The following is a 22511-nucleotide window of genomic DNA, read 5'->3' as shown; positions in this document are numbered from 1 at the left end:
GCTTAGGTGGAGGGCTCGAGAGTAAGGTATCTTACTGGGTTTTGATCACCTTCCTTAATATGGGGTACCTTTGTGTTTGGTCTCCATCCCGGATGTCTAACTCAATATTATATTACAAATTTTGATAGATTTAGTCAAATTTCCCTCCTTCATTGGGGTGTAGAAAATGCCTTTTTTTTTCTTTACCACATACATTGAATATTATCAGGGTTTTTAATGTTTGATTGTTTGGTGGGTGAAAATGGTATTTTGTTTTTATTGTATTTTCTAACTTGCAAAGTTGAGTCTTTTTTTTTTAACAGCACAGAATCATTTATATAAATTTAACACGTGCACAACACAGCATGAGGTACCTGTTGATAATACATACATACATATATGTGTGTATATGTGTGTGTGTGTGTATATATATAAAAAGTCAAGGACATATGTTAAACCTGTTACACTGGGGACTGCGATAAGGCAATGAGATTGGAGTGTGGAAAAGCTATGAATTGTGTGTATATGTAAAAGAAGAGGTTGATTCGTTGCTTGATTTACCTGTTCATATCCTAGGTTAATTTTTCTCTTGAGTTATTTGTCTTTTTTCTAATTGGAATCTACATTTTGTTAAAATAAATGTTTATTAGGTAATAGTGTGTGTATAGCTGAGTTTTAGAACCACTGTCTATTTGTGCTTCTTTTAGAAATTGTTTTAATTCTCTTGAATTAATATGTTTAATACCTCCTTCCTTCCTAAAAATAAGAATAATATTTCTGAGTCCTGACTACGTTCCAGGCACAGAAGGGCTAGGTGCTTTGCGTACATTCCCTCATTTGAGCTTCTAAACAACCCGAGCAGGATGGTGGTGTCATCTCTGATGAATTAGACAAGTGCAGACACATAAAACATACTGCTCTCATCTTTTCTTTTTCCTAATGTTGGTTTCTCCTGCTTTTCCGCTGCTGACAGCTCTTTTGATTTTCTGTCTGAAGCAGAGAGAGGTATAAAATGGGAGATGGTGAAAGGGAGCTGGAGTTGGCAGAAGGTGGAATGCAATGGGCTGCTAGTGGCCAAATCCTGGAAACCCGGCCTCCTGCCAACCCCTCTTAGCAGGTCATGTCAGGCAGCATATATCGAGCCCATCCTGTTTGCCAGCCTGTGCTGGGTGCTGTGCCCTCAGGATCCCTGTCCCGGGGAGCTCATGTTTGGGTTGGGGAGATGGAGATGTCACAGGTAACCAGTGGCGATGCCATGCTGGTGGGTGTGGGGCCTCCATGGCTCTGACACCTGCACTGGTGCAGGCAGCAGCCCAGGAGAGTTATCACAAGCCCAGGGCAGAGCCAGGGCCAAGCTCCCTGTTAATCTTCATCACGTGCTCAAAATGAAACATCAGACATCCAGAAGTTGACTTAGAAAGTGATGTTAGTGCCCCAGCCTCAGCCTCTTACTTAATGAAGTTGCATCTGTTCACTCCTCCAGACCTGCCAAGAAGTGGGACAGTGCTGCTATTCAGTACTTTCAGAGCATTCTAAGAGGTAAGATCGGTGTACGAGCGCTGCAGCCCGCTCTGACCTAATGTGGTTGTGGGCAGCCATCTGCCGGTGAGGCGAGGAGTTTGAGATATGCTCAGCGGTTTACCTCCTCTTGGGGTTTCCATACCTTACTTAGAGCTTCTCTCATCCCAAGTGTTGGAGTGACTCTGCACCCGTGGAACTTTGGGGATGAGGGACAGTGGCATTAGAAAGGAGCTGTTTGGGCGAGGAGCCCCCTACATGATAAATAATCTTAGTTTGCACAGAAACTGCAGCACTGCAAAATAAATTTACGTGCATTTCATTGAACCAGCAATTGATGAAAAGCCTGATTATTTTTAGTGAGCAAGGGATAGTACATGGATATTTATTGTGCAGTACTCATTATTTCTAATTGAAGATGTATAAAATGTCTTTATCTAGTATTTTCTCTTTATTTTGTATTGGGGACTATAAAACATTATCCCATTTATGGAATCTGTCCTAACTGCTGGCAGTTCGGAGCCAAATGACCGTGCCTGCCATTCTGAGGCGTTAGTGGATGTGAGATCCCTGGGGCTTTCCTGGCCCCCATTTGGGGTCCTGGCCCCTCCCCTGTGCTGCCCCATCGTCTTGGTAAAGGAAAAGCCAGAGCTCTGAACCTGGAAGAAGTGGGAAACTGGAAGGGGGGCTGGCGTGGGATTTGGGGGATGCCTGGAGAAGAGAATACGGGCTTGAGGAGGCGGACCATCTCGATTTGTATCCTACCCGGCCTCTCCTCTGCAGCCTTGCGCAAGCTGCTCGACCTACTCCAAGTCTGGTCTCCTTACCCGTAAAACGGCAGTAACAGCATTTACCGCAAAGGGTAGTGGGAAGAATGAAATGAAATAAGGGTAAGATGCGCTTAGCATGGCACTTGAGAGGTGTGGAGAGCTCAGTGAATGGAGCTGGGGTGGGGTTACAGACAGCCTGAGAGTGTCCAAGAACTCTTAACCTGTGGGCATTTGGGAGAACAGACTAGGTCAAAGGCTGGGACTGAAAATTGGGGTCTGGGAAGTCACTGGAAGAGAAAAGAGGGCCAAGAACTGTACCTCAGAATTTAAGCCTCGGGTGGAAGGGAGGATGCGGCTGATGAGACAAGGCGTACGTGGCTTACTCCACAGTCGGGAGCGTCTCCCTGACCTCCCCTTCCCCAGACCCCTGACGCTCTGCGAGCCCACCACATAGAGGAAGGCCACTCACCATTGTGCTTCTGGGGTTCGTGCGTGGCTGGCAGGGTGAACTGGTGGGAAACGGTCATGGCCTGTCAAGCACACTCAGCTGATCCGGGTTCTCATTTATGCTTTTTAGCCACTACCCAGGTGGAAGCCAAATTATGCGCTGTGGAAGAAGATACTTTTGAAGTTTACCTTTATGTAACTATAAAAAATGAAAAGGTAAGTGAAAAAATTGTACTATAAAACAATTTCACATTATTTCAAATGTTACTTTAATAAAACAAAGCAAGAACATAAAGGACAACAATGTCATACAGCACAGAAATTTTCTTAATCTTTTAAGATCTGGCTCAGACCACAAGTTAGCCAAGACTGTGCATCCTTCTTTTGATTTCTTTTCAAAATTACTTCAGCATTTTATTTGGACAGTAAATTATTTAGTAATGCACAAGAAATTATACCAATGATGGTGAGTCTGAAATATTTTCTTACAAGGGGACATATTTTTATAATTACTTACATTTGCTGTAGTTTGAGTTCACTGCTTCCCCTCACACCCGAAATTTCCTTATTGTGTGTGACATAAAGAATTCAGATAACACAAGTTGAAAGAAAATAGACAACACCTGTAACCTCCCCTCCCCATTCCCCGACCCACCTCATTTCCCAGTTACTAGCTGTTAGCATTTTGTCTGGACAGCTTTTCCCATAGATGGTACAGGCTTCTTTTTTTTATTATTATTAAAAATTTTTTTATTTATTGAGATTGTTCACATAGCATACAATTATCCAAAGATCCAAAGTGTACAATCAGTTGCCCCTGGTACCATCATACAGCTGTGCATCCATCACCACAGTTAATTTTTTTTTTTTCAATTTTTGGAACATTTTCATTACTCCAGAAAAGAAATAGAGACCAAAAAAAAGGAAACTCAAATCCTCCCATACCCCTAACTACCCCCCCTCCATTGTTGACTCATAATATTGGTATAGTACATTTGTTACTGTTGATGAAAGAACATTAAAATACTACTAACTGTAGTTAGTTTGCAATAGGTGTATTTTTTCCCTATATACCCCTCTATTGTTTTTTTAAAGTTTCAGAATAGTATTTAATTTTCAGATATTTATAGTCATCTTATTTGATATCACAAAATAGTGGCCGTGTTATAAATTTTACAGATGAGGATATTGCACTGTTCTCACCATATATAGGTTGCAGAATAAATCTGAATACAGATCAATACTTCCCCTTCTTCCTCCTTTGTATATTTACAAACATGCCTATACATAACCTTTGCTATTCAAATTATTTTTATCTGAACCAAGGAACAAAATGCATTGAGATAATTTTGTTTTGTTTATAGGAGTTCTCAATGTAAACTATACAAGCTTAGGGATCAGAGAGTAAATAGATTTTTTTTTTTTGCCAAGCCCTCTATCTGAACTCAGAAGCTAGAATGGTTCAGTATTTTCCATTAACTACGCAATAAATAGCAAATCTTGGGTCCACAATTAATGTTCTTTTGTTTCAGTGTATGAAATAGAAGTTAGTAATTGCCACTTAAATTTAGTGGTTCAATGACTACAATAACAGATGTCTCTCCATATATAAATAGACATTTTCACCAACACTGCTCCCTATATGCCTTAACTCTATATATCCCATGCCTATCTCCAGACAATGGCATCTCATCTACACCAACCAATAAAACATAATTGAGAAGGCACATTTTTCAGTGCTCTCAAAAAGTATAAGAGTATTCCTTTGGATTTTCAAAAGAAGTCTATATTTTCAGACTTAAATTTAATAGTTTTTTAGTTATTCTTAGTCTAATTCCTGTATCAGTTAGGAAACTGAGAGTCATCTTACGAGTTAAGTGAGATGACCACATTTACAATCAGCAAGTCAGAAAAGTAAGGCAAGTATCTTCAACTTCTGACTTCTAGTGTTTCAGAAAGAATGCCATAGCATCAGCCTGAGTTATCCATTTGAAATAGAGTGAAAGAAATGGTAGCATGGAATAGGATGTGATACCAAGTATGTTTTCTCCTTCCTAATGTCACCATTCTGCGATGTCCTGTTTATTCCTCTCTGAAATATGGAATTAAAAATAATTTAATATAGGGTTGTGTCTTATGAAGACTATGATGATAATAAAGCCAAACTTATATTCAGTGGTCACTATATGGCTTAAAAAATGCATCTTCATCTAATATTACGGAACCTTTCTCCATAACTCTCTCTACTTTCTTTGTTTTTCTGTCAGTAGGGCTCCCTTTAGTATCTCAAGTAGGCAGGTCTTTTATTAGCAAAATGTCTCAGCATTTGTTTGTGAAAAATTTAAGCTCTCCCTCAAATTTGAAGGAAAGCTTTGTTGGATAAAGAATTCTTGGTTGGCAATTTTTCTCTCTCAGAATTTTCTCGCCTCCATGGTGGCTGCTGAGTGGTCACTACTTAGTCTTATGTTGTTTCCTTTGTATGTGGTGAATTGCTTTTCTCTTGCTGCTTTCAGAACTTGCTCCTTCTCTTCAGTATTGACTGTCTGATCAGAATATGTCTCGGAGTGGATTTATTTGGATTTATTCTATTTGGAGTTTGCTGGGCATTTATGCTTTGTGTATTTATGTTGTGTAGAAGGTTTGGGAAGTTTTCCCCAACTATTTCTTTGAATACTCTTTCTAGACCTTTACCCTTCTCTTCTCCTTCTGGGACACCAAAGAGTCTTATATTTGGATGTTTTATATTATCTATCATATCCCTGAAGTCCATTTCGATTTTTTCGATTTTTTCCCCATTCTTTCTTTTGTTCTTTCATTTTCTGTTTTGTCTTACTCCAGGTCACTGATTTGTTGTTCACCTTCCTCTAGTCTTGTGTTATGAGTATCCAGAATCTTTTTAATTTGGTCGACAGTTTCATTTCCATAAGATGATCTTTTTTTTTTATTTACTCTTGCAATTTCTTCTTTATGCTCTTCTAGATTCTTCTTTATGTCTTTTATATCCTGTGCCGTGCTCTTCTTCATGCCCTTTATATCCTGTGCCATGGTCTCATTGTTTGCCTTTAGTTCTTTGATTAGTTGCTCCAAGTACTGTGTCTCTTCTGATCTTTTGATTTGGGTGTTTGGGTTTGGGTTATACATATCATCTGCTTTTTTCATGTGCTTTAAAATTTTCTGTTGTTTTTGGCCTCTTGGCATTTGCTTAGCTTGATAGAGTTCTTCTAGGATATGTATGCTAATTCAAAGACTTTTCTCTAATTTGTCAGATCTACAGCTTGGTGGCATACACTTTCTCTAACTAACCAGCAGGTGGCGTCTGTGAGTCACCTATTCCCCTCAAGCCAGTTCTCCCCAACTTTGTCTTTGTGGTGTGTGGGAGTCTGATTCTTGTGGGGTACAACTGGTGCACCAGTTTTGCATGTGTAGTTGGGGCTGTCCACCCTGAATGTGGGCGTGTGTCTGAGAGGTTAGGGAGGCAGGGCGGCTTTAACAATCAAACCTCCCAGGTGTGTTCCTGGAGATTTAAGGGTGTTCTAAGAGTCTAAACCTTCAGTTCGGTCTCACCACAGATTGTCTCTGCTGCTGACGCTCAAGTCCTTGGTATTGGCGTATGGTCCCTGGGATTTCCAAGTGGGTCCCTCTTCCAAGCTGTGCCCTTTTAGGGCCTCTGCTGAGGGAAGACTGTGCTACATCACAAGTGCGCGCCGACCCTCAAGGGAAGTTCTGGGCCACTGGGCCATGTAGGGGCTTTCCCAGCCTGTTGAAAGGATGGCTGAATGGGGCATGTTAATTTCCCCCTTTTCGCACCGCTCTGCCTTCCTAGCTCCAGGACAATTAGCTGTGGGTGCATGAAAGGCTATTGTCCACCCCAGATATTGTGGTGGTGTGTGCGTGTTGCTGGAAACACTTCCCGTCACACTGGGTTTTTTGGTGCAGCTCTGGGCTGTGGCGCCAGTGCCGGGCAGGAGTGTTTCCAGCCCGCCAGGAAGATGACTATAAGGGGCGTGGTTAATTTCCCGTTTTGGCTAACCTCTGCCTTCCCAGCTCTGAGACACTTAACAGCGGATGCGTGAAAGGCTATCGTCCATGCCAGATACTGAGGCGTACTCACAAGTTGTGGAGACGCCGTTCCTGCCATGCTTCCCTGTGTGGTTCTCCCTGCTGTATCTGCAGCTGCTTTTGGGTTTTTAAAAAAGAACTAGTCTGATTCCAAATGCCAACCCATGGTTTCCCCACACTGCAGTGTGGCTGCCAGATGTTCAGCAGGCTTACTCACTCGTCTCAGAATGCAGACTCCCGGTTTCACCAAGTGCACGGTCCCTGTGGATTTAGCAGACCTTGTCCAGCTGGTGCATCGCTGGAACTGGTGTTCTGGGTCACTTTCTGGCGTTTTTTTAGTATTTTTCATGACCATGTTTTTTTGCCCTGTCTCTCCTAACCGCCATCTTCCGAAAGTCTCTGGCACAGGCTTCTTAACATTTTGAAATAATTTTAGACTCACAGAAGAGATGCAGAAATAGTGCAGAGTTCTTGCTTGCCTTCCGCTCCTATTCCACGAGTGTTAACATCTTCCCAGACCAAGATGCAGTTACTAAAACCAGGAAACTAACATTGACTTAAATATTACTTTAAACGTCTACAGACCTTACTTGAATTTTGCCAGTTTTCCCACCGATTTCCTGTCTCTGGTCTAGGATCCCTCCAGGATCCTGCACTGCACTTTACAGTCAGGTCTCCTTAATCTCCTCCAATTTGTGACAGTTCCTCACTCTCCAAAGAGATCACTTATTTTGGAGACTATTTCTCACTTCGGGCTTGTCTGATGATTTCTCACGATTAGAATGAGGCTGGACATTTGTGACAAGACCACAGACGCCACGTCGTGCCCTTCTGCATGCATCATATCAGGGTTACAGGATGCTGAGTGTCTTCTAGCTGGAGCTGTTAACCGTGTTCACCTGGTTAGGAGGTGGTGGTGCCAGGCTTTCCTCAGTAGAGTTACTGTTCTTCCTTTTTGAAATTAATGCTTGAGGAGATATTCTGAGCCTCTGCAAATATCCATTGATGCATCTTGCCTGCAAATCTTTATTACTGTGATGTTGCCTATTTCCATTATTCCTGTTATATTTTTAATTGTAATTCTGTAAGGAAGAAGTGTCCTTTCTCCGTCATTTATTTATTTACTCAATGGTTTATTCATGTTATTATGGTCTCTTGGCTATTTTTTCCGTTCTGGGGTTATAATCCATTACTACCATTATTGATTCTCTTGCTCAGATGGCCTCACATTTAGCCATTAGGAGCGTCTTCAGACGGGCTCGTGTGTGCTTTCAGTATCCCCCCATCGATCTTTGAACGCTTCCTTAATTTCCGGTGCCACAAGATGCTCCAGGTTCATCTTGTCTTTTTCCACCTCCAGCCTTAGAATCAGCCACTTCTCCAGGAAGCTCTGGTTCCTCTCACTGGCTCTCCAGATCTGGGGCGAGTTGTGTTCATGGCTCCCGCAGCGTGAGTCGTGGGCTTCTGAGCAGATTTAGGAAATACCGACCGCGCGTGCTTGCAGCCTGCGTTTACGTCTCTCTCTGCACATCTGTTCATATGTTAGAAGCCATGCTCTCAGGCTGGCCACTCTGCTTTCCCTCCAGCACCGTGGGGCTCGTCCTGGCCTGGCATTTTCCTTGGTCTTGCCTTTCTCTGACCGTGGGAAGCCTGTTCTCCTTAGCCACAACTGACTTTCCTGGGTAATCACAGTATTCATATAAAGCAGTTTCAGAAATGCTGACCCACATTCCTGGGAAAAACAAACTTGTCTTTAGCCCTATGGCATGCAGCCAAAATGCTGTTTTTGAAAATTAGGTTAGTTCTTTTCTCCCCACCCGCTTCAGAGTGTTCATGTTATTCATTTGTAATTGGGTTCCTTTGTTGCTGTTTGTATTGTTGGTCCCCACCCCCCACCCACCCCCACTGGTTGATTTTACCAGCGACTTTTCATTGCTTGCTTTACTTCTAGGTCAAAGTAGCAAAATGTTGACCATAGAATCATCTTGTAAAACAGCTTCTTTTAAGTGAATTCTGCTTCTTGCTTTTCGAGAGTCAGTCTCTCTCTGTGTGTATGCTTGTATGCTGCTAGTAATGTGCCCTGACTTCAAGGTATGAAATACAGGTTAGAAGGTCCACGCATAATTGCCAAAAAAGAAAAGACAGTAAACTTTTTCCAACTCCCCAGGGAGGACAAAGACGTGTCCCAGTTGTTTTGCTTTATTTTGGTTTTTGGTCTTCCTTCTTTCACTCAGCAGAATTATTTGAAGATATTTCCTTTTGCTGCATTGTCTTAATTTGCCAGGCAGCTATAAGAAAATACAACAAATGTGTTGGCTTAAGCAACAGGAATATATTGGCTCACAAGTTTGGAGGCAAGAAGTCTAAAGTCCTGACACGGACAGCCCATGCTTTCTCCAGAGTCCGCGCCGTGCTGGTGGTAGCCGGCTGTCAGTCAGTCTTTGCTTTACCCCATGGCAGTCTGTCTCTTTCTGTCTCCTCCTCTGGTTTCTGCCGGCTGACTGCATCTGAATTCCCTCTGCTTGTAGGACTGCCGTCATACTGGATTAAGGCCCACCCCAGTTCAATTCGGCCTTGTCCAAATAGGAACTTCAAAGATCGTGTTTACAAGTTCGCACCCACAGGATGGAGATAAGACTAGCACGTGTCTTTGTGGGGACGTGATTCAACCCACCACACGCATGTATCAGTGGTTTGTTTCTTTTATTGTCAGGTGCTCTTGTGTTGTATTGGGTATAACATCGTTTGCGTGTCCATTCATCTGTTGATGGACATTTGCCTTGTGGCCAGATTGAGGCTGTTGCAAGTAAAGCTGCTCTGAACATTGGTGTACACGACTTCCTGTGGACATACGCTTTCGTTTCTCCTGGGGAAAAACCTAGGAGTGAAACTTGGATGATGTCAAAGGGATTAAGAAACTGCCAAATTGTTTTCCAAAGTGGTTGAGTGTTTTGCATTCCCATCAGCATTGTACAAGGGATTGAATTCCTCCACATCCTTGCCAACACTTGTGTGGTCATTCTTTATATGGTCATTCTTTATCATATCAGCCAAATTCTGATACGTATGTAGTGTTACCTTGTTTGGTTTTAATTTGTCCTCCCTAATGACTAGTAATGTTGAGTATCTTTTTGTGTGCTTTTTTGCCATCCAGATATTTTCTTTGATGAAGTACTTGTTCAGATCTTTTGCCCATTTTTAAATTGGGTTGTTGGTTTTCTTATATTTGAGTTTTAAGAGTTCTTTATGTATTCTTTTTTTCAAAATTTAAAGCAGTTTTTTTGAGATAGTCACATTACCATACAGTCCCTCCAAAGTGTACAATTAATGGTATAATCAGAGCTGTGCATTCATCACCACAATCAATTTTAGAACATTTTCATTACTCGAAAAAGAAAAAGCCCCATACCCCTTAGCAGTCACCTTTCAATCCCTCTATCCTTCTCCAGCCCAACATAAGCCTTAATTCTGTCTCTATAGATTTATTTATATTTACATTTTGTGCAAATGGAATCATGCCATATGTAGTACTTTGTGTGTAGTTTTTTTCACTTAGCCTAATGGTTTTTTGTTTTTTTAAACTATTATTTTTTTAATTAGAGAAGATGTAGGTTTACATAAAAATCATGTAAAAAATAAAATGTTTCCATATACTCTGTTATTGTTGACACTTTGCATTGGTGTGCTACCTTTGTTATAATTGATGAAAGAATCTTAAAATAGTACTGTTAACTATAGTCTATAGTTTTAATTAGGTATATTTTCCCATATGTCAACCTATTATTAACACACTGTAATATCAATGTACTTTTGTTACAATTCATGAGAGAACATTCTTATATTTGTGCTTTTACCCACAGTCCATTATCTGCAACAGGGTTCACTGTGTTATACAGTCCCATATTTCATCCTCTGACTTTCCTTCTAGTGCCATACATGGCCCCAAACTTCCCCTTTCGGTGACATTCACCACAAAATTGAGTGCTGTTAGTTACACTCACAGTGATGTACTACCATCACCTCTATCCATTTCCAAGTATTTACAATCAACCTAATAAGAAATTCTGCAGAAATTAAGTATCAGCACCCCATTCTCTACTCTTATTCTATCTCCTGGTAACCTATATTCAAGATTCTAATTCTTTGAGTTTGTTTGTTATAATTAGCTCATATTAGTGACATCATCCAAAATTTGTTCTTTTGTGTCTGGCTTATTTCACTCAACATAATGTCCTCAAGGTTCATCCATGTTGTTGCATGCTCAAGGACTTCATTCTTTCTTACTGCTGAATAATATTCCATGGTAACATTTTGTTTATCCATTCATCAGTTTATGCACACTTGGGTTGCTTCCATCTTTTGGCAATTGTGAATAATGCTGCTATGAAGATCAGTGTACAAATGTCTGTACAGGTCCCTGCTTTAAGTTCTTCTGGGTATATATCTAGTAGCAGGATTGTCAGATCATATGGTAATTCTGCACTTAGCTTCCTGAGGAACTGCCAAACTGTCTTCCACAGTGGCTGCACTATTTTACAGTCCCGCCAGCAGGGAATGAATGTTCCTGTTTCTCTACATCCTCTCCAACACTTGTAGTTTTCTCTTTTTTTAAAGTAATGACCATTCCAGTACGTGTGAAATGATATCTCGTGGTTTTGATGTGCATTTCCCTAATAGCTAGTGAAATTGAGTCTCTTTTCATGTACTTTTTGGCCATTTGTATTTCCTCTTTGGAAAAACGTCTCTTCAAGTAGTTTGCCCACTTTTTATTGGGCTCTTTGTCTTTTTATTGTTGAGTTGTAGGATTTCTTTATATATGCTAGATATTAAATCTTTATTGGATATGTGGTTTTGAAATATGTTCTCCCATTGAGTAGGCTGCCTTTTCACCTTCTTGACAAAGTCCTTTAAAGCCTGAAAGTTTTTAATTTTGAAGAGGTCCCATTCCTCTATTTTTTCTTTTGTTGCTTGTGCACTGGGTGTAAAATCTAAGAAACCATTGCCTATCCCAAGATCTTGAAGATGCTTCCCTATGTTTTCTTCTAGGAGTTTTATGGTTCCGGCCCTTCTGTTTAGGTCTTTGATCCACTTTGAGTTAATTTTTGTTTAGGGAATGAGGTAGGGGTCCTTTTTAATTTCTTTTGGATTTGTATATCCAGTTCTCTCAGCACCATTTATTGCAGAGACTGTTCTTTCCCATTGATTGGACTTGGGAGCCTTGTCCAAAATCAATTGACCATAGACCTGAGGGTCTATTTCTGGACTGTCCATTTGATTCCATTGATCAATATGTCTTTGTTTGATGCCAGTACCATGCTATTTTGACCACTCTGACTGTATAATATGCTTTGAAGTCAGGAAGCATGAGTCCTCCCACTTCATTCTTCTTTTTCAGGATATTTTTGGCCATTTGAGGCCCTTTTCCCTTCCAAATAAATTTGATCATTAGATTTTCAGCAAAGTAGGCTGATGGAACTTTGATTGATATTACACTGAATCTGTAGATGAATTTGGCAGAATTGACATCTTAATGACATTTAACCTTCTAACCCATGCATGCAGAATGTCTTGCCGTTTGTTTAGATCTTCTTCTATTTCTTTTAATGTTTTGTAGTTTTCTGTGTACAGGTCCTTTAAATCCTTGGTTAAGTTTATTCCTAGTTGTTTGATTCTTTTAGTTGTTATTGTAGATGGAATTTTTTTGATTACCTCCTCAAATAGCTCATTTCTAATATATAGAAACACTACTTATTTTTGCATGTTGATTTGCTGTCTCACCACTTTGCCAGGTTCATTCATTAGCTCCAATAGCATTGTCATATTTTGGGGATTGGTTTTTTAGGTAGAGGATCATTTCCTCTGCAAGTAGTGAAAGTTTTACTTCTTCCTTTCTGATTTGGATGCCTTTTATTTCTTTTTCTTGCCTAATTGCTCTAGCTAGAACTCCTATCACAATATTAAATAATAGCGATCATCTTGTCTTTTTCCCAATTTTAGAGGGAAAACTTTTAGTCTCTCACTGTTGAGTATGATGTTAGCTGTGGGTTTTTCATATGTGCCCTTTATCTTGTTGAGGAATATTCCTTTTATTCCTATCTTTTGAAGTATTTTATCAAGAAAGGATGCTGGATTTTGTCAAATGCCTTTTCTCCATCAATTGAGATGATCATGTGGTTCTTCTCCATCGATTTGTTAATGTGGTGTATTACATTAATTGATTTTCTTGTGTTGAACCTCCCTTGTGTACCTGGGATAAAACCCACTTGTTCATGGTGTTTAATGCTTTTAAAGTGATGTTAGATACGACTTGCAAGTATTTTATTGAGATTTTTGCATCTGTATTCATCAGAGAAATCGGATCCGTAATTCTCTTTCTTGTAATATCTTTATCTGGCTTGGTATTAGGGTGATTGTGGCTTCATAGAATCAGTTACTTAATGTTCTCACATCTTCAGTTTTGGGAAGAGTGCAAGCAAGATTCATATTAATTCTTGGAATGATTGGTAGAATTTACCTGTAAAGCCATCTGATCCTAGGTTTTTCTTTGATTCAATCTCTTTACTTGTAATTGGTCTGTTAAGGTCTTCTATTTCTTCTCAAGTCAGTGTAGATTGTGCATTTCTAGAAATTTGTTTCATCTAGGTTATCTAATTTGTTGGCATACAGATGTTTGTAGTATCCTCTTATGATCCTTTTTATTTTAGGGGGTCAGTATTAATGTCTCCCCTCTCATTTCTCATTTTATTTGTATCTCCTCTTGTTTTTTCTTTGTCAGTCTAGCTAAGGTTTTGTCAATTTTATTGATCCTCTCAAAGAACCAACTTTTGGTTCGTTAGTTCCATATATTTTTTATTCTCAATTTCATGTACTACTTCTCTAATCTTTGTTATTTTTTTCTTTCTATTTGCTTTGAGACTTTTCTTTTTCAGGAGATTTTGTTTTGTTTTGTTTTAATGCATTTTTAAAATTGTGAACTCTAACATATATGTATAACAGTGATAACTTTCAAAATTACGGTTTAGCAAGTAGAGAATAAATTTCAAAGAATGTCTTGGGTCGCAGTTCCAGAACTTCAGCTATTTCCGTTATTGTGAAATATAGCATACATACCTAAAGGTGTTAACTCTTCATGTACAGCTCAAAAAGCAGTTATATAGGTAATTTCAAAAATTGTTATGGGTTACAGTTGCACAATTTCAGTTATTTTCTTATTATGCAATATATGGGGTATATATAGAAAGGTGAAGATTTTCAAAGTGCAATTCAACAAGTAGCTATAGAGCAAATTTCAAAGGATGTTATAGGGTGCAGTTCTACCATGTCATTTACCTCCTTCCAGCTATTCCAACACCCCAGCATCTAAATAAATACATATATAAATGTTATAGATAAATACATAAAGTTTCAGTATTCATAGGCCTTTGTTAAATCTTATCTTGTTTGTTATTACCCCTTCCTCTCAATCCCTTTTTCCGTCTTCAGGGGTGTCTACAGAGTGAGCACCCTAACTTGTTCATATTGAAAGGGGATGTCGACAGTATGGGGAAGGGGGCTGCATTTGATTGTTGTTCTTAAAGAGGCTTTGCCTTTGGGTTTTGTCTGGCTTAGGAACACTCTGGTGTATTTAAATTTCTGAGAGATAAAACTTAGGGAGTGAGTCTTTTATAAAATCTTGGGTAGGGACCTAGGTATTTGGGGACTACTTTTGGTAAGGGCATGGTATACTGTGGCCATTTGGGATGTCTAGCTGGAGCTTGCATAGGAGAAACCTCCAGGATAGCCTCTCGACTCTGGGATCTCTCAGCCATTGTGACCTCAGCTTGTTACCTTTCTTTTTTACCGCTTTTGATCAAGTATGTATTTTCAGTCCCTCACTGTCAGGGCCAGGCTCATTCCTGGGAGTCATGTTCCATATCACCAGGGAGATTCATTCCCTGTCAGGAGGTTTTTAACTACTAAATGAATCTCTTTACTTGTAATTAGTCTATTAAGGTCTTCTGTTCCTTCTCAAGTCAGTGTAGGTTGTGTGTTTCTAGGAATTTGTCGTCTTCTTCTAGGTTATCTAATTTGTTGGCGTACAGATGCTCATAGTATCTTCTTATGTTCCTTTTTATTTTTGGCGGGGGGGGTGGTCAGTAGTAATGTCTCCCCTCTCATTTCTGATTTTATTTATCTGCATCTTATCTTGTTTTTTCTTTGTCAGTCTAGCTAAGGTTTTGTCAATTTTATTGATCCTCTTAAAGAACTAACTTTTGGTTAGTTAATTCCGCCTATTTTTTATGCTGAATTTCATTTACTTCTTCTCTAATCTTTGTTTCTTTCCTTCTGCTTGCTTTGGGATAGTTTGCTGTTTTTTTTTCTAGTTCCTTCAGGTATGCAGTTAGGTCTTCTGTCCTCTCTGTAAGATTTCGATTGTCCTATCTTCTAGTTCACTGACCTTTCTTCTGCCTGTTAATATCTGCTGTTGTGTGCCTCTAGTGTATTTTTAATCTCTTCTGTGGTGCCTTTCATTCGCCTAAGTTATGTTATGTTTCTTTTCATACTTTAAAATCCTTTGTGTTCATCCAGTGTCTTCTTAATATCCTTTATCTCTTTAGCCATATTTTCCTTCATCTCTTTGAACTGATTTAGGAGATTTGTTTGAATGTCTTTGATGAGTTGTTCCAAATTCTGTGTCTTCTCCAAAGTTTTAATTTGTTCCTTTAACTGAGGCATATCTTCCTGTTTCTTAGTGTGGCTTCTAATTTTTTGTTGATGTCTAGGCATCTAATTATCTTGACGCATTACTCCGAAGGTCAGTTTCTCCCTCTTGCTTAGGGTTTTATTGTCGACTGGCTTTGCGTTAAGGTTCTTCTTTGACACTTGGTTCAGCTTATTCTAGATCTTTCAAATTGCCTATGTTTCATGATTTTTTTCAGGTCTTCTTCATCTGATTCTTGCCCTGGGTATATGGTACAGTTTTTCAGATTGCTTGTTTGTGCAATTATTTCACCCCCAGGGGAAAGCTTCCTCTCCTTTGTTCTTTCTCCAGGAATCTTGATTTATCATGTTTGTTTTTGTTTTGCCTCTGTGAGTTTTTTTATTCTTCTTTTGTCTCCTGGAAGGCAAATCCTTGGAGGAGGGTTGCCCTGGAGAGGATGTTCCCAAGTCAGTATTTCCCAGTCCAAACAGGGCCAGGGACCCAAGAAGGGGGCACAGACAAATTCCAAAAAACCCTGGAGACAGGATCAGGAAAGATGCCAGAAACCTTTTTGACAACTCCATGAAGCTGTGGTTTGCTGGCCTGTCCAGCAAATGGCACTCTTCAGCAAACTGTTCTCTGCAGCCCTAAGGAGGCCATGTGTCTTTAAACCTCTACCATGTTCGCTTTTATTGGGTATGGGGTTGAAACAACGGCTGGGTTGTTCTGTGTCCTGGGCAGGCTAAAACCGCGGTTCAAGGCTGGGACCCAGAGATCTAAATTCACCTATCAAAAGCCTTGATCAGTACTCGGCTCTCACCCCCCACCACCCCTTTCTTGGAGATGAGGGCTCCTACATCCCTTTCTGCCTGCAGCAGGCAGCCAAGGACCAGACCCCCAGTTGGGCTGGGTGCTAGCTGCAAACACAGAGCAATGTGCTCATGGTTCTTTCTGTTTGTTTGTTTTTGGGTTTGTTTACTTTTTAAAAAATTATTATTAAGATTTATTCACATACCATACCATCATCCAAAGTATATAATCCATTGATCACATTACCATCATATAGTTGTTGATTCATCACCCTGATCTATTTTTTTTAACATTTTCCTTGTACCAGAAAAGTGAAAGCAAGAATAAAAAAAACAAGAGTAAAAACAGAACAACCAAATTGTCCCCCCAACCCTAATCTTCCTTTAGTTTTTTGTTTTTTTTTCACCCCCATCTTTCTACTCGTCCATCCATAAATGGGACAAAGGGGAGTGTGGTCCATATGGCTTTCCCAATCACATTGTCACCCCTCATAAGCTACATTGTTATACAATTGTCTTCAAGATTCAGGGGTTCTGTGTTGCAGTTTGATGGCTTCAGGTATTTGCTTCTAGCTATTCTAATGCATTAAAACCTAAAAGGGGTTATCTAAATAGTGCATAAGAATGCCCACCAGAGTGACCTCTCGACTCCATTTGGAATCTCTCAGCCACTGAAACTTTATTTTGTTTCAATTTGCTTCCCCCTTTTGGTTAAGAAGATCCCACATAGGGGGGCTTACAGTTCTTTACCACAGTTTCTCGGCCTCTTCATCCCACTCCTCCCTGGATGCTGTGTGGTGCTCCCCTGGCTTCCTGAACAGTTATTTCAGCCAGTTTCTGCCTGTTCACTAGCTGTTTTTGGAGGAGGAGTGAGCCCTGAAGCGCTCTACTCCATCATCTTCCCTGGAAGTTCCTATGTATTCTTGATCCACATCCTTTATCAAATACATGATTTTGAAATATTTTCTCATCATCAGGAGATTGCCTTTTCATTCTCTAAATAGTGACTTTGGAGGAGCAGATATTTAAAATTTTGATTAAATTCGGTTTATCAAGTTTTCCTATTATGCTTTGCGTTTTGTCTTTGTCCTCCGACTAGATCTTTGCCTGGCAGGAGCTCTTGTTAGTGCTCCAGTTTTTTCAAAAATACATTTCTTACATTTTATACATTTTTTTTTTACCTTTTAATTTTGAAATACTTTCAAACTTAGAAGACTGTTATAAAAAAATACAACCTCCATACAGAGAACTCCAACATACCCCTATTCTGCTCCCTAGCCCCTATGTCCAGATCCACCATTTTTAACATTTTGCTGCATTTACCATATCATTCTATCTTATCCATCTAGCTGTCTTTCTTTCAATCCATCTTCTGAACACTCAGGTGTAAGTTGTATATATCATGCTCCTTAAACATTTAACATTTCCTAAGAACGGGGATATTCACTTATGTAACCACCTTATGTGCAGGTTCAAGTTCAAGAAACTTAACATTGACAGAAAAAGCTTATTACAGTCTATATTCCGACTTTTTCCTATGTCCCAATAATGTCTCTTTGAGCCTTTTCTCTTCCCATGCAATATCCCATCCAGGATCATGTGTTACATTTAATTGTCATTGTCTCTTTAGTTGCTCTTTTTTTTTTTTTTTTTTTTTTCAATTCTGGGAACATGTATGCAACGTAACGTTTCCTATCTCAGCCACTCGCAAGCATACTTTTCCAGTTTGCAAAAGCTGCCAGAAGTAAGATATACCAGAAATGGAGTAGCTTTTACAATAGGGGTTTATTAGTTCACAAACTGACAGTTTTAAGTCCATGAAAATGTCCAAATGAAGGCATCAAGTGGTAGTTACCTTCTCTGAGGAAAAGGCTGATGGCGTCCAGAACACCTCTGTCAGCTGGGAAGGCACGTGGCTGGCATCTGCTGGTCCCTTGCTCTCGGGCTGCTTTGCTTTCAACTTCTGATTCCAGTGGCTTTCACTGGGTTCTCACTTGGCTTCTCTGGGGGCAAATTCTGGGTTTCATTTCTTAGATTAGCATTTCTGGTTTCAACAGCTGTCTCCAAAATATCTTTGGGTGTTTTGTCTCTAAGCATGTCTCAGCTCTCTTCAAAATGTCTCTGCCTTTTATCCTATCATAGAAGATACCAGTAAACTAATTAAGACCCACCTTGAATGAGCGAGGTCACATCTCCATGGAAATAATGCAATCTAAAGGTCCCACCCACGATAAGTCTGAAGCCACAAGAGTGGATTAAAAGAAAATAGTCTTTCCTGGGGCACATAACAGTTTCAAACCAGCATGCATACCATTCCATGTGGTTCCCTCACCACTTTCTATTGGAAAAACTCTCCCGTCTCCTCAAAGAGAATCTCTATATCCATTTTGCATTAACATCCCATTCCCCCTGCCCCTGAAAACCTATACTCTAATTTCTGTCTTCATGAGCTACCATATTCTCCAGTATTTTCTTTGTAATTACCATGGAGTTTAAATTTAGCATCTTAAACCTACATCAATTCATTTGCTTTGATACCAACTTAACTTCAAGAGTATACACAAATTATTTTCCTGTACACCTTTGTCCCCATACCTTTATGTAATTCTTGTTACAAATCACATGTTTATACATTATGAATCCAAAACTACTGATTTTTCATTACATGTTTTGCATTTATTTTTTTAGATCCTTTAGGAAGTAAAAAGTGGAGTTACAAACTGAAAATACAACAGTACTGGCATTTATATTTACCTATGTCATAACCCTCACTGGAGATCTTTATTTATCCATGTGGCTTCAGTCTATTGCCTGTTATCCTTTCCTTTCAACCTACAGAATTCTCTTTAGCATCTCTTATTGGGCTGGTCTAGTGGTGATGAACTCTCTCAGCTTTTGGTGACCTGGGAATGTCTCAATCTCTCCTTTATTATTATCTTTTTTTACTCTTTTAACAGTTTTATTTTTTTAATGTTAAATACCTTGGGACAGGATTGGAAGGATGAAAAACTGAGTCAACAGTTGCCTCACAGGGGATATGAAAAATTATGCTGTGATATTAGCAAAAGTAAAGGGGAAAATTTGCAATGTAAGAGGCACCATTTCCCCACAGAATGCCTCTTGGCATTTTCTAAATGAGTGGGATTAGCAATCTAAATAAATCATATTTCAAGAGGTAACAGCAACAGGTAAAATTTAAAGGGATTGTTAAAATAACATTTACAAGACTCTGAATAAGTCTTGAACTCATATTAAAACCACAAAGAAAGAACAATTATTTATTTATGAATTTTATAAGGGACTTATGTGCTACTGACATCTGCTGTTGGTGATCTGGGAATATACAATTTGTGCAGTAGCCAAACAGTTTGTTTTTATTGTGTTTTCTAACCGTAAGAGATCATTAAAGGCAAAGCCTATATGACGCTATACTACCAATGAAATGGTAGATAAATCTTTTTCTGGTCAAGAGGAGAAAAAAAGGGAAATAGCACTCTGCGTGTTTCACTCTGCAAGATGAATTTCCCTAGAGAGTCCGGTGAAAATGGCTGCAATTATAATGAGAAGCGAAGAAAGAGGACTGGTGATATCTCTGAAGGATGCAGTTGAGGTTGACCCTGGTTTATCCGAATCTGCTACCTTTCTGAGCCTTAAGCCTTCATCTCTCAGGTGTCGATTTTCTTCTGATAGTTTCATTATTTCTCCCTGCAGTCTTTTACGCTCTAACATTAATTTTCTCGTTTCAGTATCATGGAGTGAAACACTGTGGTTTTGGCATGGGCCCATCTTGTTTAGCTCCGTTAGGTGGAACAGCTTTGTGAGGTTCCATATCATTCAGCTTAGCTTTTCATTGGGCATTTCAAAGACACATCTTGATTTAAAGTCCATTAATTTAATCATCGGGTTTTGCCTCTTTCCACACAGCTTCCATATCTGAAGTGTTTGGTGGAGCAAAAATTGTACCATGAATTTATGGTTACCCTTCACATTTGGATCATAGTCAAAAGGCTGCAGCTTTACTGAAATGGTCACAGTTGATCCTGGATCAGTAACGCTGCTGTCAGGCCGAGCACAGTACCAATGAAGTGCTGTAATCTTCACTTTGAAAGATACTTTTCTATCAGATGGACTTTGCAATTCAAGATTTGTGGTGACACCTCTGTGAAGGGGCCTCTGAGTGTGAGGTCTGCGTGTGGGTTGAGGACCAGGATCTGCTCGTGCTTCACTGTGCCCTGGGAGGAGTCAGCGCAGAGTGGACGGAGACGTGTCCGTGGCAGTGGCCTCGCCCTTATTTTTGAAAGATGGCTTTGATGGATATACGATTATTGGTTGCCAGTTTTCTGCTTTCAGCCCTTTAAAGATGCCATCCCACTGCCTTCTTGTGTCCATGGTGTCCAATGGGAAATAGGTACTTAATCTTTTTAAGATTCTCTTGTATATGACACATTGCTTCTCTCTTGCAGCTTTCAGAATTCTCTCTTAATCTTTGTGTTCGACAGTTTAATGATAACATGCCATGCATGGCATAGGAATCTTTGGTTCATCCTGTTTGAAGTGCATTGAGAATCTTGGATTGCATGTTTATGTTTTTTCATTAAATTTGGAAAGTTTTCTTTGAATAGTCTCTTATTCTGGTTTGCTAATATTGCCATTATGCAAAATACCAGAAATGGATTGACTTTTATAAAGGGGGCTCATTTGGTTACAAATTCACAGTGTGAAGGCCAAGAAAATGTCCAAATTAAGATTTCAGCACAAGTATATCTTCACCTAAGGAAGGCCAGTGGCATCCAGAAAACCTCTGTTAGCTGGGAAGGCATGTGGCTGGCGTCTGCTGATCCCAGATTGTGTTCCGGCTCCTCTCTCAGCTCCTGTGTATTCTTCAAAATTTTGCTCTTGGGGCATTTTGTCCTCTCTTAGTTTCTCTGGAGAAAACTCTGGGCTAGTATTTCCAAAGTGTCAGTAAAAGTCTGCTTTCAGTGACTGTCTTCAAAATGTCTCTCTCAGCTGCTCTCCAAAATGTCCTTAGACTGCTCCTTAGACTGAACGATTTCAGTTATCTTATATTTACGTCCACTGATTCTCTGTCAGCTCCAATTTACTGTTGAGCCCCTCGAGGGAATTTTTAATTTCTGTTACTGTGATCTTCAACTCTATTTGGATTCTTTTCATAATTTCCATCTCTCTATTGATACTCTCTTTATATTAATCTATTAGTTTTCTGATTTCCTTTTGTTCTTCATCCGTGTTTTCCTTTAGCTCTTTGAGCATATTCAGGACCATTTTTCGAGTCTGTATCTCGTATGTGCTGGGTTTGGTCCGCCATGTTGCTGGTTTCTGATGCTTTAATCTTCTCCTTTGTCTGGGACATTGCTTCTTGCATCTTTGTTATGTTTTGTAACCTTTTGTTGAAACCTGGATATTTTGATACTTTAATGTGTTATTGCTGGAATTTAGACTCCGAAGTTGTCTCTTCCTTAAGCTTATATCCAGCTAGTATTATTACACGGCATTCCTTGAATGCCAGAAGGAAACCAAAAAAAAAAGGAAAAAGAAGAAAACTCCTTTCCTGGTCCTTACAGTTTGGCCTGTGCAAGTGATTGCCTTCAGGGGTATCCATACAATGAGTTTAGAGAAGCACTCCAGGCCAAAGCACAGGGGCCTCCCTGATCCTTTCTGCACACGCATCTTGTCCTGGGCATGCCCAGTTGGCCCCAGGAATTCCCTGTGTATATGGATACGAATGTCCCCTCTTCCCTAGGAAATAGATTCCTTATGGTCCCAGACACTGCACTGTATGTCCTACATCCAGCAATCCCTCTTCCCAGGCAGCACAATGTGACTGCTTCCCCACAGCATTCTGCAGGAGAGCTTGGTGCGCCACCTTTTACTTGCAGGGCAAGTTATGGGATAGAGAGTCCCCCAGGCAACCACCAGACAGATTGGACCAGACATGGGGATTATGTATTTGCATGAGGGTGGCTCTGCTACCTCTGGAACTGGGACCGGGGGTCTGCAGGCCAGTTCCTTACGGAGCTGGTGAGGGCGTGGGGGAGGGACCACCCAGAGCGTCATGATATCCTACTTCTTTAAGTAGTCTTTTTCTTGTTGCAGCTCTTGCCCTGTTACTACATTCCTTTAACTGTTTTCTGGAGCTTTGAGAAAGATGTTTCTGCCAGTTTTGCTGGTGGTTCAAAGCTTCTGGGTGGGATGGGGTGGAGATGGAGCCCTGAGGTTTCTTACTCTGCC

At 40.0% G+C, this 22511-nt stretch overlaps 1 protein-coding gene and 1 pseudogene across 1 annotated transcript in view; one reads left to right on the top strand and one right to left on the bottom strand.

The window, feature by feature from the left end:
• Positions 1-22511, top strand: part of TDRD12 (tudor domain containing 12) — a 95950-nt gene that overhangs the window by 14822 nt on the left and 58617 nt on the right. The window contains exons 4-5 of the mRNA XM_037819756.1: positions 1463-1518; positions 2845-2930. Coding sequence (XP_037675684.1) covers positions 1463-1518; positions 2845-2930 — 142 coding nt within the window. The remainder of the gene's footprint in view (positions 1-1462; positions 1519-2844; positions 2931-22511) is intronic.
• LOC119521808 lies at positions 8023-22337 on the bottom strand (annotated as a pseudogene).

This window comes from Choloepus didactylus, chromosome 27 (genome assembly GCF_015220235.1).
Source record: "Choloepus didactylus isolate mChoDid1 chromosome 27, mChoDid1.pri, whole genome shotgun sequence".
Lineage (NCBI taxonomy): Eukaryota > Metazoa > Chordata > Mammalia > Pilosa > Megalonychidae > Choloepus > Choloepus didactylus.
This window is presented reverse-complemented; position numbering and strand designations above follow the sequence as displayed.